At 34.6% G+C, this 17572-nt stretch overlaps 1 protein-coding gene across 10 annotated transcripts in view; it reads right to left on the minus strand.

Moving 5' to 3' along the window:
• PAM (peptidylglycine alpha-amidating monooxygenase) overlaps positions 1-17572 on the minus strand; it is a 189772-nt gene that overhangs the window by 17213 nt on the left and 154987 nt on the right. For 9 of the 10 annotated variants that reach the window (XM_058167102.1, XM_058167101.1, XM_058167097.1 and 6 more), the window contains exons 15-20: positions 15099-15416; positions 11523-11652; positions 7095-7211; positions 4806-4878; positions 4230-4440; positions 3023-3223 (exon numbers count right to left, since the gene is read on the minus strand). In XM_058167102.1, coding sequence (XP_058023085.1) covers positions 3023-3223; positions 4230-4440; positions 4806-4878; positions 7095-7211; positions 11523-11652; positions 15099-15416 — 1050 coding nt within the window. The remainder of the gene's footprint in view (positions 1-3022; positions 3224-4229; positions 4441-4805; positions 4879-7094; positions 7212-11522; positions 11653-15098; positions 15417-17572) is intronic. The other variant, XM_058167103.1, reaches the window with a different exon arrangement.

Genomic DNA, 17572 nt, shown 5'->3' on the forward strand with positions numbered 1-17572 from the left:
TTTCTGCAGTTCTAATTATCCTCTGAAGTCTGTGTTTTTCTTGTTGGGTTGCAGAACCGAACCAGACAGTTATAGAGGTGCAAATGACAGACTCAATAATTCCTCTGTAGAACTGGATCAGCAGCTCCTTGGGCAGTTTGAGCTTACTGAGTTGGCGCAGAAAGAACATTCTTTGTTGTCCTTTTTTAATGATGTTTTTGATGTTAGCTGTCCATTTGAGATCTTGCGATATGATAGAACCCAGAAATTTGAAGGTTTCTACTGTTGATACTGTGTTGTCAAGTATTGTGAGAGGTGGAAGTATGGAAGGGTTTTTCCTAAAATCTACCACCATTTCTACGGTTTTGAGTGTGTTCAGTTCCAGAATGCAAGTAGCTTGACACAATGTAAGAATCAAGCTTCTATCTCTCATCTCTCCATGGTCTTACAGATGACTCCAAATTCCATCATTAGTTAAGTGAAACCAGCATGCTAACGATCATACATCTGGGACAAAACTCAGCCAGACTGCATTCTGCTAGCTAGGAAAATGTAAAGTCAAAGCAGTGACCTGCATGGATGATGATCAATGTCAGAAACTATGAGAAAAATGACAGCTCCTTTCAAAAAATGAAAATGCTGCTCAAATGGTAACTTTAAAAAAAGGATGACAAGCTAGCACTAAAGAAGTAAAGAAATAGAATAAATGATGCAAACATGCATTCTGTGAAGCACAGCTTTAAAGATATTGAAAATAACAATGACTTTACAAATGAGAAAAGAGAGGACTGTTTGGACTACTGAATAACAAAGGAAGAATGAGTTTGTAAATAGATTGTTAAAAATATTTGATATGGATTGAGAAAGGCCCATGCTTAACTTCCTATTTTAGTGTGAACCAAGCACTTTCTCTTTCAGTTCAAACCTCACATGATTGGGGTTTTTTTTGGAGGGGAGATAAATGGGAGAGACATTCTGTTTTGCCTTGAGTTAGTAGTGAAAAGGGGGTATATAAAAGCAGAAATGAATACATATCTTTGCATGTTCATTATATAAGATATGGGACTGATACTGAAAATAGCTCATTTTCAAATAAAAAAATGCGAGGAACTGAGCCTGGTAGTAGTAAAAACCAATTCAGCAATGGTAAATCCATCTTTTAAAAAAAGGAAAACTGAAGCAAAGTTATACTAAGTGTGTGTGTGTGTGTTTATCCAACTCGCTGCTCAAGCAGGAGAACTTATACCATTTCAGACAGATGGCTTTTTTCTTAAAAACTTCTAGTGATGAAGCACCTTTAAGTTGCCTATACAACTTCTAAAGGCAAGTTGTTCCATTGGTTAATTGTCCTCACTGTTTGGAAATTTCTCCTTAATTCCAGGTTGCTTCTCTTGATTAGTTTCCATCCATTGTTTTATTGTCTTGCCTTCTGGTGCTTTGGAAAAAAAGTTGCCCCCTCAAGTAATGGAATATTGCTATCATGTCACCCCTACTCCTTCTTTTCTCTAGACTGGCCATACTCAATTCCTGCAACCATTCTTCATATATTTTTGTCTCCAAGCCCTTAATCATATTAGTTGTTCTTCATTGCATTTTCTCCAAAATCTCAACATCTTTTTTGTAATGCGGTGAAAAAACTGGATGCGGTATTCCAGGTGTAGTCTCACTAAGGATGATTAAGCCAGTACTAATATTTCACATGATTTTGATTCTATGCCTCTATTTATACAACCAAGGATTGTATTAGCTTTTTTGGCTGCTGCACACTGCTGGCTCATATTTATATAATATACATTATAAATGTAAACACTGTTGTGCATTTAATAGAGAAATAGTTTTGTGAGAGCAGTTTTTCTTTCTCTAAAATATAATACAGCCAGATGTCAGCAAATGAAGTTTGAAGGAATAAGCAGTTCTCCACTCAGAATTTATTTTAGTGTAGCAGTATATGGTAGGCCACTAACTTGGGTGTGTGTAAAAAGGATACAGACAAATTCTTGGAGTTTAAGACTTAGCCCACTTAAAATAATTCTGAAAAAGTGGTATCAAGAGGTACAATACCTTTCAATATTAGATGCTAGAATACCTAAGTGGGGGATGCTGTAACTGTTTTTTTTTTAATTTGCATTTATATCCCGCCCTTCTCCGAAGACTCAGGGCAGCTTACACTATGTTAGCAATAGTCTTCATCCTATTTGTATATTTATATACAAAGTCAACTTATTGCCCCCAACAATCTGGGTCCTCATTTTACCTACCTTATAAAGGATGGAAGGCTGAGTCAACCTTGGGGCTGGTGGGACAAGAACTTGCAGTAATTGCAAGCGGCTGCTGTTAATAACAGACTGCATTAGCAGTCTGAGCCACTGTGACTTTCCGTTGGCATCTATTTAGCCATAAAATGCTGGATGTTTTTTCACATTGTATGGCTCTTAAGTTTTAAAGTTCCCTAGCTGGAATTGTTCAATCTCTGGTAGTTTATTGTAAAGAAAGGCCCTCCATCTGGAAAATAATACATAGAAGAGGCAAGCTGGATGGAATGAACCTGCTATGTTCCTTAGAACTATAAAAAAAATCAAAAGGCTTAGGAGAAAGGTATAAATTATGAATTGTATCAAGCAGAATATATGACTACAATACTATGAAACCTTATATACTGTCACTTAGGAAGAAAGAGTTTGGTTGAAGAGATACAGGCCTTTTCTGTTATGTTAACACTCTCTGCCCTTTCTCTATGTCATATTCATAGTCTATTGTGGATAGTCTATGCATTTAGGCTGTTTTTCTCTCTAATAAAGGTTCTGATTTGAAATTCAATGTCTCTCTTTAAGAAATGGCTAACATAGTTTTGTTCATATATACAATGAAAGCTTCCCCTGCCCACTACAGTTTTTATGAAACTCAAGCACTGAAAAGGAAAATCTGCTTGTATTGACAATAATTTTTTTTTATTTTTTTTTTAAAAAAAACTGTAGAGGAAAAAATATTAAAGAGCCAGAGACCAAGAGAAGAGATGATCAATGCAACACTCTTTCATATTTACCTGGAGTGTAAGCAACTGCAAAAACTTCTCTTCCAAATGATGGATGTCTGATCTCTCTCACAAATTTGCCTGTTTCTGGTTTAAAACACTGAATCCGACCATTCTCTCTGTCTGCTGCACATAGCTGACCAAAGTCAGATGCAAGAGTTAAACTGTGAGGGATGCTGAACTGGCCCGGTTTAGCATGACCTACAGAAGTTTCTGAAAGAAGAGATATTCATTTTAAATATGACAGAACTAAAGTCACTATTAATGGTTACATTTGAAGAAAAACAAAGTGAAGAAAAATGTGAATCTCTTCAACCACTGCAATTTTAAGTCTCTGAACAGATATAATTAAGTATCCTTTCCCCTTATTTTTGGTTTAGTGACTGAATTTAACAAAAAGCTGTATGTAAAAAATTAAAATATCTTGAAAAAATCCAAATATCTAAATGATTAAAATATGGTTTAATACTTCTCCACCATACATTCAGTTTTTATTGATAAATCCTATTTCTAGGGTTGCATATACTCAGAATGTAGGTGGTATCTCAACAATGGAACTTCTTACCCATTTAAATTTTCAATGGTAATTTAAGTTCCTTATAAAATAAGAATGTCTTAATATTAGAAATATATTATAAAATACATAATGGTCTACTCTCTGAAAATCTTAAACCAGTATTTATCAGCCTTAGCAACTTTAAGATGTGTGGACTTCAACCAGAGGTGGTATTCAGCAAATTCTGACCAGTTCTGGAGAACTAGTAGCAGAAATTTTGAGTAGTTCAGAGAACCGGTAAATACCACCTCTGACTGGCCTCGCCTCCATCTATTTTCTGCCTCCCGAGTCACAGCTGATTGGGAGGAAATGGGGATTTTGCAGTAACCTTCCCCTGGAGAGGAGTGGGATTGGAGATTTTACAGTATCCTTCCCCTGCCATGCCTACCAAGCCATGCCACTCTCACCAAGCCATGCCCACAGAACCGGTAGTAAAAAATGTTGAATTCCACCACTGACTTCAACTCTTTGAATAGGCTAGGGATTTAGGAAGTTGAAGTCTGTATATCTTAAAGTTGCTATAGTTGAGAAACACTGCTTTATGCCCATAGATCTTTAATTTGAATCAGACTTAGAGGGGATGGCAAAATCTGAATTTTATCTTGTTGAATTGTTATAGCTATTCTCCAAGGGGAAAAAAAGAAATAATCTTCTATCCTATACCTTCTCCCCACTGCATGACAAATATTCCATTTGGAGAGAATTGAACAATACGACTATTGCAGTAGCCGTCGGACACATAAATATTCCCAGTTGCTGGATCCACTGCCACATCAGTGGGTTGGCAAAAGTGATAGTTGTCGCTTCCAGGTTGCAAAGCCCTCCCTAAAGTCAGCAAAGGAGTTTCCGCACCATTTGATGCCAGTTTGAACACCTAACAATGTAAAAGAATACAGAGCTTCAGTTAAGTGAGACTAATACAAAATGCTATAGCTTACAGGAAGATCAAACATTTGACCTGAAGAATATATCTTTCTTTAGAGAACAGCTGTATAGACATTAATATTCATGAGATCATTACACAAATCCATTGTAAGAGCTGGATTCACAGTTGGGTTTTTTTTTGCATAAAAGTCAACCCATGGGTTGACTGTGTTCTACCCAAATAGTAAAAAAATGACAAATATTTTCCTCAAACCACATGGGACTAAAACAAATATTATACCCAAAGTGTTAGTTAGAGGCAGAAAGAGAGTAGATTCATGTTTTCTTGCTAATACAGAAACTATTTCTACATACCTGGTGAAGAGCTACATCTGTCACCCAGTAGTTACCGTTATTATCTATACTCAAGCCATGAGGTAAATAAAACCTGAGAATAAACGAAAGTAATGTTAATGAGGAAGAAAGCAGTATTAAAAACAACTGGTTTTGTTTAGTTGTTTAGCTGTTCCAAGAGGTGGAACTAGTGTTATCTTATTTTGAGAGAAATGTTACAGATGCCAAAATTTGTAGCCCTTTTCTTGTTTTCACTTAGTTCACCTGTCTCTAGTATTGTACCTGTGACAGATGTGAAAGTTAGATCCACACATCAAGGTCCAATTAAGCCCATCAATTAAACCTATTAATTGCTAATCATGCCTATGCACAGGAATCCTTTCAACTAACAGTTAGCACCTGCTTAGATTTAGATAAGAGTCAGCAGAATTCAAGTGGGGTTGGATTTGATTTGTTTATAGCTACACAGAGATTCTAGCCTGATCTCAGTTTTAACTCTGCCCCCACGTTCTGCCCCTCCTTCTACGACTTGTCATTTGTTCAGAATGGCATAGGGTCTCCTGCTTCAGCAGGGAGTTAGTCTAGATGATCTCCCACGTCTCTTCCATCTCTGCTATTCTGTATTCTGTAATTTGCAAGTAATTGATATCATTTAGTGTCAACATGATGCTATAATTACTATACTTCAAAACTGATAATCAGATAAAGATCACTAAGAAAGGAAGCATTCCATCCAGGTTACATTAGAGGCAAGCACAGATACTTTCTTTCCACACAATTGATGTGTGAAAAGAAACAGCCAAAGTATCAGGGAATTGTATAATCCACAAACTCGTTACTGAAACTAACCTAGTAAACTCCCAACTGGAATTGACCAGTCATGCCTCCTACTCCTAAACCCTGCAACTGGTCTAGAAGCATATTGCATTTGACAATATCGAACTGCTGAATTATGTCAAGAACATTAATTTATGGACAAAAAATATCACTCTGTTTATCTGAAAAGTTTTCTTTCCCTAATCCTGTCAATATATTAGATTAACTGACAATATGTAAAAGAAGCAGGAAATTTTTCTATGTAAACTAGCTGATAGAAGTCATTCTCCCCTTGAATAAACTTTGTATTTGAACCTTTTAATGTGAGTTATTAGAGATACAGGAAAAAATGATTTCAGAAAGTATAATCCTCTGCAGATATTCAGCTTGCAAAAGCATTGGTTTAATTATTTTATGAAAATATGCAAAGAGTACACAAAGAAATCCCAGTCTCAACAATTTTCCAATGCATCTGTATTCCTTCACATGTTGACAATCAATGTTCCCTGGATAATAAAAGCATGTTCAGCAAAACGTGTACAGATTTCATTGAAAATGGAAGTCCTGGTAAGATAGGATTCTTGATCATGGGGAAATCTTGTAAATGTATCCAGCTTAAAATTCCCTAATGAATCTTAACTAACAGTGGAAAAAGCTTTTCAAAGCTTTTCAAAGATGATGGGCATGCAATAACATTCAGGGTAATTCGCAGGAATGATTTCACTAAAACCTACTTTGAACCTTGATGCGTGCAGACTGAAAAGTTACCAAAAGCTAGGAGAGTACATTGCATGTAAAGAAAAATCAATCTTGTCCCAATCTTTATCTCAAACATTCTATTCAGATTTGATGCTGTGACTCAAGCATTAGAATGTTTTAGAATTGCACACTGTTTACAGGATGCATGAAAATAAATACACATCTAGAGGCAATACAGAAGAGAAACAATGCCTGATTTGCTTACTAGAGTGATCCAGGATAAAGGATCACACCTATTTCATGCCTAGAAGGAATAAGTGAGGTATGGGAGAAAAGTGATTTTTGCACCACATTGAAGCAATAAAGTAGAATAAAGGATGAGTTTCAATCCCATCCCATAGTACTTAATTGAATGATAGAAGTACATCCACCTCACATAATATTTATAGCCAGGTCAAGTGTAAGCAGATATTTGGCAAGCCTTCTGTGTCTTGGCTTTTTTCTCCAAGATAGATATAGCTAGAGATCGATAGCTAGATAGCTAGACAGGCAGAGAGACAGGCAGAGAGACAGGCATATATTTTTATTTTTGATTGGAGTTGTATTTATATGTATTTATCAGTAAACAGTCAGTGGAGGTAAAAATAAGAATTGTTTCCAAAGATATTAGCCAAATTGAAGAAATTTCAGCAGAAAAAATAAGATTAGTATATACAAAATAAAGCAGAATTAATCTGTTCAAACATAAAAAAGTATCAAAGTTGTGTGTTTTTCTTTTTTTAAAAAAGAGCTTACATATTTCTTCCTGTGGAACGAAGAATTGTTGAAGTACTAGCCTCTACTACAAGAATGGTATTTTCTTTAATTGGTCCATGTCCTTTTTGTTGATAAACATAGCTACCGTTGAATGAACTAAAGTTAAAAAATAAAAGAAATATATATTAGTACACAACTGCCTTGTCAAACATGTATTTGTTGGATCACATTTTAGTTAACATGAATTAGAATTCTGGCCTGGAATATTAATATCTGGCCGTTCACTACTGTGTCTGCAGTAAAACGGTATTTTGCGACTGGCTATGTTCAACATAGCGTTCATTTTGGAAATATCCAAGTAAATATGGCAGTAAATCTGTGAGCATACTGTAGTACATTGTAATAATTTAAAGTATGCCTATCAGTTCCAAATACCCCATAAGATCTGAATCGACTTCACAATCCCTCAGGTGGTGTTTTTCTCTATCTGCCTCTTTTAAACCATGAACATTCTTTTAAGTACTTTAGATCAGGGGTCTCCAACCTTGGCAACTTTAAGCCTGGAGGACTTCAACTCCCAGAATTCCCCAGCCAGCTTTGCTGGCTGGGTAATTCTGGGAGTTGAACTCCTCCAAGCTTAAAGTTGCCAAGGTTGGAGACCCCTGCTTTAGAGTCTATTAAAACTTTTTTTCCTAGCTCAGACTCTGTCTTTAATAACTATTTCTCACTCAGAGTTTGATACTCTGAGCTTGGCTGATTGCTCGCAGACATTTCATTACCCAACTAGGTAACACCATTGGTGCCTGATAATAGCTAGAAAGCTAGGAAGATAGCTTTCTAAGGTTGACATCCAGTGTCTGCTTTTTTCAGGAACTCTCCATGTTTCACCCTGCAAGTCTTTCTATTAACAACATATATGTCTTCCTGCATTAAAGATCTATACTGTCCCCTTCTCACTGATGTGATTCAGGGCTTACATTTTAAAATATGTATACATTTGAACTTCGTATTACAATACTGTCAGCATAACCCTCACCTTTATGGAAACAGCCGTCTAGTAACAACTTTCTTTGAAGGCTTTTTTCGTGACTTTTCAAATATTATATCAGATACAACAAAAAGTCTAGAAAAAGCCTTCAAAGGAGGTTCTTACTAGACACTGTATACATACATAAACACTTACAGAAAGCAAATATGAATCTTAAAGCTGTATATTCTTCCTTCCTCCTCTAATTTCTACATCAAAGTAATACTTGATTTTAAATGCACTGTAGACACAGTAAGATAACCTTTAAGTATTTCAATCTATTTTAAACTAGAGTTAAAGTATTTTGAAAATTCTACTAAGATCATTATGAATTATATACTTAATATAACATACTTATGCCATTATCCCCAGAGAAATTATTAACTATATGTAGCTATATTTCCCTATAATTGCAAATAGTCTTTTGATATAAGCATTAGGCATTGACTGAAGTACAGCATTATGGGTACAGTATTATTCTTTCTCATATATTTATAACTAAAATGCTAGAATACAACACAAAATACAAACAATTAAAATTACATGTAAAATAATACTGTAAGAATAAGAAACATATTTCTTATTTTCTCCTCACAGAAACAATCCACAACATAGTAATTAAGAAAAATCCACAGGAGCTGAACAATTATAGTTATTTTACCTAAATTAATTGACTTTTAAGTATATTTTTATTATTACATTAATTAGGTCAGCATTCTTATTTATAGAAACCATTCTGAAGAAATGCTTAAAAATGACATTAATAAATCCAGGGCACAAATTCCACATAAATTCCCGAGCACCAGATTGACTTAGTTCACCTATGCGACTGAATAATTTCAGTTTTATTTTTAAACAATGAATGTTTTCTGGAAAGCCACGAAAGGGAGCTGGGAGAGAAGAGCAAAACAGTGTAAACTAAACATATTGAGAGATAAAAGAAACTTATTAACTTAAATAGCATCTGATTCTATTCCAAGTAAGACTAAGTTTAGATTTAATAGCAGAGTATTAAATATATTTTATTTATGTACAAAAAATCTTATTATGGGGAAAAATTCAGTTTTTTGGGAGGCATACTATTAATACAATATGGATAACAAAGTTACAAACAGAATTTCCAGTCTTGAGGCATGTTCCTAAAACATTTGTTTATCTGTTATTTGGCATGATTCTCTTGAAGATGCTATCTCATCAGAATAAAGGAAAATGATCAAGCAAAAGAGTGTGTGCATCCCCAGAGGCAGCAATTTAAAGAACAGATTGCTTTGTAAATTTGACAGTGGCTTAACTTGTTTGGGGCAGAATACTGATATAGACACATAGCACCGGATCCTGATCATAGAACTCTATACTAAATGAAGTTGCCTAATATTTTCAAGCAGCTGCTACATTTACTTGTAGGGATGCTCAGCTTTTTATGTTCATGTATTATTAATATATTGCTGCCATTTTGTACTCTGCCTGAAGCACTGATAATCTGTTTGCATCTTTCTTGTTGTGTGATGGGGAAGCAATCAACCACAAAAAATGAACTGAATTCCTAAGGCTAATAATTGAGTACCTCTATGACTGATAAAGAACAATTAATAACTGTGCATTAATTTTCTGATTATGTGCATATTTTTAGTCAAGGCTGTTAATGAAGGCCAACTCTCAAGGGGGGGGAGGAAACTATTTCATATGATAATAAACATTATTTCTCCTATGTTATTGCCTTCCTCTTATTAGTAATACGCTCTTATTAAAATTTTTATTTACAAATCTCTGAGGGATTCTCACTGCAGAAATGTACAAGACTCTTTTATTTTCACTTACTACTATTTTATGCTATGTTGAAAATGTAACTGAGTTATTTCTAATTTCTTGATCTACCTGAAATAAAAATACCATCTTTGACAAATGTTGATATGCTCATGCCACTGAAGAGTCACATGATCATACTACAAGTCAGGCAAATATACACCAAAATATTTGGGTTGTTTGAGAGCTACAATGAGGATATTTTAGAATAAAAATAACAGTCAATGAATTATAGTGGTTAAAACGTAAACTAGGGAGAATCAGAATTAAGGTCTGCTCAGTCATGAAGCTCACTTAGTAAGTTTGAGCCAGTTACACTTTTCTGAACCAGTCAAGCAATTTGGGGACAATATTCGGTGGGAGTCTTTGAGTTTTAAGAGGAACGTAAATGGAAACCAGAAAGAAAGTAAGTAGATTGGTAATGAGCATCCACCTATTCTCTTACAACTTATAAATCATTCATTAAAATTATCTATCATGCTTTTTCTACATTTAAGCAGCATTTTGAAACACTGCAAATCCTGGTTTAGTGCCTGTTACAACATGGTTTTACTACATGGATGTAGCCCTTGGTTTAGTATCTTTTCTACATGGTAGCTTTTGCATTATTTGTGTAACTTTACAGTTTAAGCACAAATTTGTAATGCTATCATGCCTAGTGAGTTTACTTTTTTAAGCCTAACTTATTTTTCAGAATGTTATATAGGATTCGGAATATGTATTCTCAAGAATGTTCAAACTCCAAGGTTCCTTTTCTCTGTTGTCACTATCAATGACTATCATTACTTCCACAGGAACTTGCAACATTTCTCAAATTATGAAAAACCAAAATCTCATTAAAGAAATTAAGAAATAACTGATGAACATCATACTTTTTTTTCTAGATGTATTCAAAATAACAGCCATTGAATTATGTAACCTGATTATGAAAAAATCTTGATCTTTTAATGTACTTCAAATAAAATCACCTGCTTAAGCAGCTGATATAACTTGATCTCACACACAAAGAGGCAGAAAAGAGTGAGATTTAAGGGTAAATATGAAAGCATCAAAGATATCTATATCTATATATCTTTGATGCTTTCATATTTACCCAAGAGTGAGATTTAAGGGTAAATATGAAAGCATCAAAGATATCTATATCTATATATCTTTGATGCTTTCATATTTACCCTTAAATCTTTATATATATATATATATATATATATTTGTTTTCTGAGGTTTTCGCGGGTGTTTGTATGTAGGTCTTTGGTTATTCGGGTTTTCTCCCGCGTAAAATTGGAAGTGTCTTGGCAACGTTTCGACGAAGTCTCATTCGTCATCTTCAGGCTTCAGCTTCGTGCTTCTGGGAGCAATGTGTGAAACAGTTGCAATCACACATTGCTCCCAGAAGCACGAAGCTGAAGCCTGAAGATGACGAATGAGACTTCGTCGAAACGTCGAAACGTCGCCAAGACACTTCTAATTTTACGCGGGAGAAAACCCGAATAACCAAAGATATATATATATATCTAGATATACACACACACATATATATCTAGATATACACACACATACAGAGAGAGAGAGAGAGAGAGAGAGAGAGAGAGAGAGAGAGAGAGAGAGAGAGAGAGAGAGAGAGACTTAGGTTTGCTTACTTTGCATCCCACACATGGTCACCTCTGTGAAAGATGACTAAATTGTTATTAGAATCCAGGGCCAAACCAGAAACTTGGCCTAGTTTGAGGGTTATGCCTGGCCAGTCAGCTACTTCTTCTATCTTTAAACCTGAAAAAAATCAGCAAGGAATATATTTATTTTATACATTAACTTTGTTGCTTGTATCCTTACGGTTCATATTGATATTGTTTCCTGATTGCTTATTTGTACCCTATGACTATCATTAAGTGTTGCACCTTATGATTCTTGATGAAGGTATTGTTTCTTTTATGTACACTGAGAGCATATGCACCAAGACAAATTCCTTGTGTGTCCACTCACACTTGGCCAATAAAGAATTCTATTCTATTCTATTCTATTCTATTCTATTCTATTCTATTCTATTCTATTCTATTCTATTCTATTCTATTCTATTCTATGATAATGTGTGTGCTTGTACAGGTAGTCCTTGACTTACAATCATGCATTTAACAGGCCTTGGAAAACATAACTTATAACCCATCCTCAAGTTACAATTGCTGCACCATTCCCAAAGTCACCTGATCATAACTCAGGTTCTTGTCAACTGGCTTGCATTTACAACAGTTGCAGTGGCTTCTGGTCATGTGATAACAACTAGATTCCAGCTGGCTTTTGACAAACAAAGTCAATGGGGGAAGCTGGATTTGCTTACCGATCTTGTGATTCACTAAAAAAAATCGGTAAAAATAGACATGATGACTTGTTTTATGACCACAGCAACTCATGACAGATATTCAAGTCTTAACTGTGATCATTAAGTTGAGGACTACTTGTACTTTTGCATGCAATGTTATAATGCATATAGTGTAATAATTACAACATAGCTAACCTCAAATTTTAAATGATTTTTCGGGACAACCATAACAGCCTAATACTCAGGCTGGTGAGTAACCAAAACCCTGCAAACCATAATGTTGTTATATAACTGCAATGAATGAACCTGGCCAGTATTTTTTTAATCTTTAAAAAAACCACCCAGTCTCAGCACAGATCCCTCAGGAATGTTACCCAGCAGTTTCCAAAAGCATGAAAACCATATCTTCTTTTAGAAGCGTAATGTAAAATGAACTCATCTCAACCTTCTTACTGTATCATCTATGCTGTAAATGCCAATATTTCAATATTCCAATAAGTGAGCTGTCAGTAGCAATATGCCTGCCTACGACAGAGGGAGACAGCAATTGCTCATTCCATCAGTTTGGCAGGAATAGCAGCAGCCACAATTTGATGACTCCCCCTCAGACTCATTTCCAAACAAACTGTCTATAATCATCGTATAAAAATTATGCTGAATTTTATTCATTTTTCCGTTCACTTCCTACTCCCCCTCTCAGACAAGAGTTTCTTGTTTGAAGCCTTGCATACACAGAATGAAAACAATTCCAAATATGTTTGTGCAAAAAAATGATTTCAGTAGAACATTTCCAGATATGCATGCTTCAATTAGTATTCCCTTGATTGCTTGATTAATGCCGTGTATTCAGGATTCTGGATTTTTTTTTAAGTTACTGAATTTACTATTCTTAGGAAAACCTTAGCTATAAAAGTAGGAATACAATTTGTTTTCTACTTACAAACCAAAAGAAAAATAAACTTTCAATAAGAATAAAGCACCAAACAGATAATACATTTATACTAATTTGAAAATAAGTTCCAAACATTTGAAGAAAATATATCCAAGTAAATCAGCCCAGGAATGCAATGAAATATATTTATATTTGCAAGTAATTTTTTTACAATATTTGTTAACCAATGCAATCAACTGTATTGGTTAACAAATGTATATATGTATGTATATGCATGACCATACATACATACATACATACACATACCTAAATACATACAAACAACACACATCCATGAATGAATATACTAGATACTGGATGTCTGTTAAGTGCAGACAACTTGGTAGGAATATCTCAAAAGTTAATGAATTCTAATTTGCAATAATTAAAATTAGTTTAAGTGATAGAAACAATGGACTAGATTTTTTTTCATTAGTCATTATGCCATAACAAAGATAGAAGGTTGAAAGAAAATGTGAATATTTATATAACATGTGAGTTTCAGGTATTGTACGTAATTCATGATCTTATTTGTGATAAAAATAAATATAAAAATAAAAAATAAATAAAAAAACCCAACAACCACAAATTACCGCACATACTCCCAATACCTGAAACTCTTATGTCATATAAACATTCACAACATTATTTTCCCCAAATAATTACACTTGCTTTTCAATAGAACAGAGATGCCCATCCATTCCTTTTTGAGGAAATTCTTTCAGGTAACAAAAGGCAATGCTCTTTTAAATTAAGAGTACAAAGCACATGACCTCTGAATTACATATATCCAAAAGAGGAGGCAGGCTATGGCTTCAAGAATTGTAAATAACAGAATAAAGTTGGAGGGGATTTTGGAGGTCTTCTAGTCTAACTGCCTGGTCAAGCAGGAGACCCTATATCACTTCAGGCAAATGGCTATGCAGTCTCTTTTTAAAAGCCTCCAGTAATGAAGCCATCACAATTTTTGAAGGTAAGCCATGCAGCCGGTTTATTGTTCTCAATATCAGGAAATTTCTTTGTAGTCCTAGATTGCTTCTCTCCTTGAGAAACTAAGTAAACTAAGTAAATAAATAACTAAGTAAATAAAGCAGATTTTTTTGCTCTCTTTCTTTTTGCATTTTTAGGTTTAACTGCAGGTCTTAGTCTTCTATTGGGAAATGGAAGAAAAATCAATACTACTTTTCTAATCAGGAAAAAGAGTTGCTGTTTCCTACATTTCCTTTCCCTGATTTATGCTATTCAGCATCTTGACTTATTTCCATAGATAAGCTGGCACCAGCAACTTATGCACTAGCTCTGGGCTTCTGGGGAAAACAATATTCTATACAGAATAATGCTTACACTTTTGGAAAGGTAACATATAAATAGAAATGCAGAAAGTGCAATCACATATTTCATGTAAGCGTGAAATAAACATCTGTAAGAAAATCTGTCAGATTTAGCTAGCTTTCTATTTTTTAACCTTTTTCCTTTTTGTATCCATTCTTTCCCTTTTTTGTTGTTTTGTATTTTATTTTCTCTTGATATTTAATTAAATTGTTTTAAAAACAAGCTTTAGTTTGTTTTCATCAAAAAAAAAATCAGTTAGGTTTTCCATTGATATCTCAAAAGAGTCAACAATATAGTATTTCTCAAGTAGCTGCCCAATTTATAAAGAAATTATCTACAGTTGATTAAATAATGAAATAAAATTGTGACAAGACTATATGACTAGAAAAAACATACTAGTGGGAAACATCCTCTGGAAAAGAGAAATATAATATGAACATCATTTTTCCTGATAATTCGTGATGATAATACTGAATGGAATGCATTTTTCATTTAAACGTTTGGTACAAGGAGTGTCAAACGATACATTTTTAAAACTCAGCTCCAAACACATCAGTTCACATTTCCTCCTCACATTGCACAGAATGGAGCACAGTACTGGATAGTGAAAGATAAAAAATACTCCAAACCACCTACCTCCTGTCTGTTCTTTTTCCCAGTTCCCTACACTGGGTTTATTTTGCTGCAAAGCAACATGCCTGTTTTCCGGTGGCCTCAGAGTTGATTCTAATCTGTGAAATTTATGGATTCTGTCTCTGACAAGAATGGTATTAGCCCTTTTGTCATTCTTGGGAAATGCTCTGGCATCAGGCCAGCCAAGATCCTTCTTCTGGACTACATTAGCAATCTCGGCTACAAAATCTGATTCAGCATTTTCTGTAGGGTTATACTTGTGCAGGTGAACCACATCTTCCCTTTCTCCTAGCAGCCTGGAAATGAGGGAATAGAAATCACCTGTGTAGAGAAAGAGAAAGAAAAGGGAGACGGGGAAAGAATGGCAGGCAAGTCAGGCAGGGTGCAAGATGCTGTAGCAAAGCTGACAAAGAACAGATGGAAAAGCAGCAGGAAATGTTTTCTCTAAGTTCAGCAAGTTATTTCTCAAAGCTTACTTGGGTTAAAATTGTTACAACGTTATGAATTCTTGGCATGAACCAGAGATAGATACCATATTTACACTGTCAAAATAAGGCCATGTCAGAATCCAGACATGGGAAGACTGTCTGGAAGGTTGTCAGGAGAGTGAAAGAACCTAGTTATGTTAAACAAGAGATTTTATAAGGAATATTTGGTGTACAGCTACACTTACCTTTGAAACTTGTTTAAACTGAATTATATAACCTGAAATGCAATGACCATTTTTTTGCCATTCTCCAAAAATTAGGTGAAAACAGTTCAAGAGAAACTGTATTTGCTTTCTACTAAATACTGGGAAGAAGTCATGTACAGGTAACACAGGGGTATCAAACTTGCGGCCTGCGGGCCATATGTATCACATGCAGGCCACACCCATTCTGGCTCTGCAAAGGCAAAAAACATCGCAATTTGTCGTGATATGTCACGATACATCATGTGACACGATCATGTTTGACATCCATGATGTAACTGATCATATCTTTGTTTGTGTTTCTCAATTTTGTGGCATTGTGTTTAGCAGATGGTTATTGTTACTGATCTTTTCAACTAATATAAATTCTTTTCTATGTAGTAAAGGAATTATCAGTTAAATTCTTAGTGATTACTAACAGTATTTCAGACTCCCAAACACATTTTCACATTTTCCTCAATGTTTTTGGTGGAAAACAAAAAATAAATAAACCTTGGAACACATTTATAGTAGAGTATTGCTATTTTTGAACTTTGGTGTTGGAGAAACTCCTGAAAATATCCTGGACAGCAAAGAAATCAAACAAAACAGATTTGATATATATGAAATATATCAATCCAGAGTTTTGATTTGAAGCATAAATGATGAGGCTCAAATTATCCTATTTCAGACACATTATGCAGGACCTGTCCCTCTGGAAAAAGCTCTAATGCTGGAAAAAATGCAAGGACAGAGAAGAGAATGACCAGCAGCAAGGTGGATAGATGGTTATAGTAGCGATGAATGCACCTGAAAGATCAGGTTAAGGATAGATAGTTGTGAGAAAATTGGGGATTGCTGGGAAGTGACTTGACGGTGCATAATTTATTATCACATTGTTTACTGAAATTTGGGGGGGCAACCTTTCTTGGGGGCAAAAAATCTGACTATACCGACTTATTTGTCTTAGCCCTACTTAATTCATATCACCATCCTTCTCTTATTGAGGACCTCAGTGAAAAAACAAGTATGATTTCTAGTCTATGAAAGAGTGAATCCAATTCTGTACACAATATTCTATTTAATTTTGAACAAAACAATTTTGAACAAAAAACCCTTCAAAGGGTTTTTGAAGCCCTTTTCAAAAACAGGGTTGTTAGATAGCTTGTCTTTCCTAACCATTATGTTGAGCTTAAGAATTGCAGAAAGAGACATTGCCCATTCTTATCTGCCCTGCTTTTACTCAAACAAGTTTCCAATGAACTAAAAATAGAAATACTAGTAATAACAGTATTTACTGTCTAAACAGCAATCTTTTTCAATTTATTGCCTTCTAAATGTGTTTGGTTACAACTCTCGGAAACTTGTAAAATTCAAGCAATGTAAGTATGTATGTATGTATATGTATATATGTATGTAAATGTGTGTGTGTGTGTGTGTGTGTGTGTATATATATATATATATATATATATATATATATATATATATATATATAAATAATTTCATGATTTATATATCATTTGAACAGTATCAAATCTGAACAAGGTACATTTCCCTTGAGCAATTTGTACTGTAGTAAAATCTTTCTTATATCAATAACTATTTGCAAATAAATCACTGTTATTTTACTACCCTAGGAGGAGCCTCTGCAGGGATAGATGTAAAAAATAAAAGTTGATCATAGCCATGTGATCAAAGCTCTGGTACTTTTATGTGTATTACCCCTCCACTCCCACATGTACAATCCTGCTGCATAATGTAGCTCCGCATTTTTTTATCTTTTCATGGAGGATCTAAAAGAAGATAA

Source organism: Ahaetulla prasina, chromosome 2, assembly GCF_028640845.1.
Source record: "Ahaetulla prasina isolate Xishuangbanna chromosome 2, ASM2864084v1, whole genome shotgun sequence".
Classification (NCBI taxonomy): Eukaryota; Metazoa; Chordata; class Lepidosauria; order Squamata; family Colubridae; genus Ahaetulla; species Ahaetulla prasina.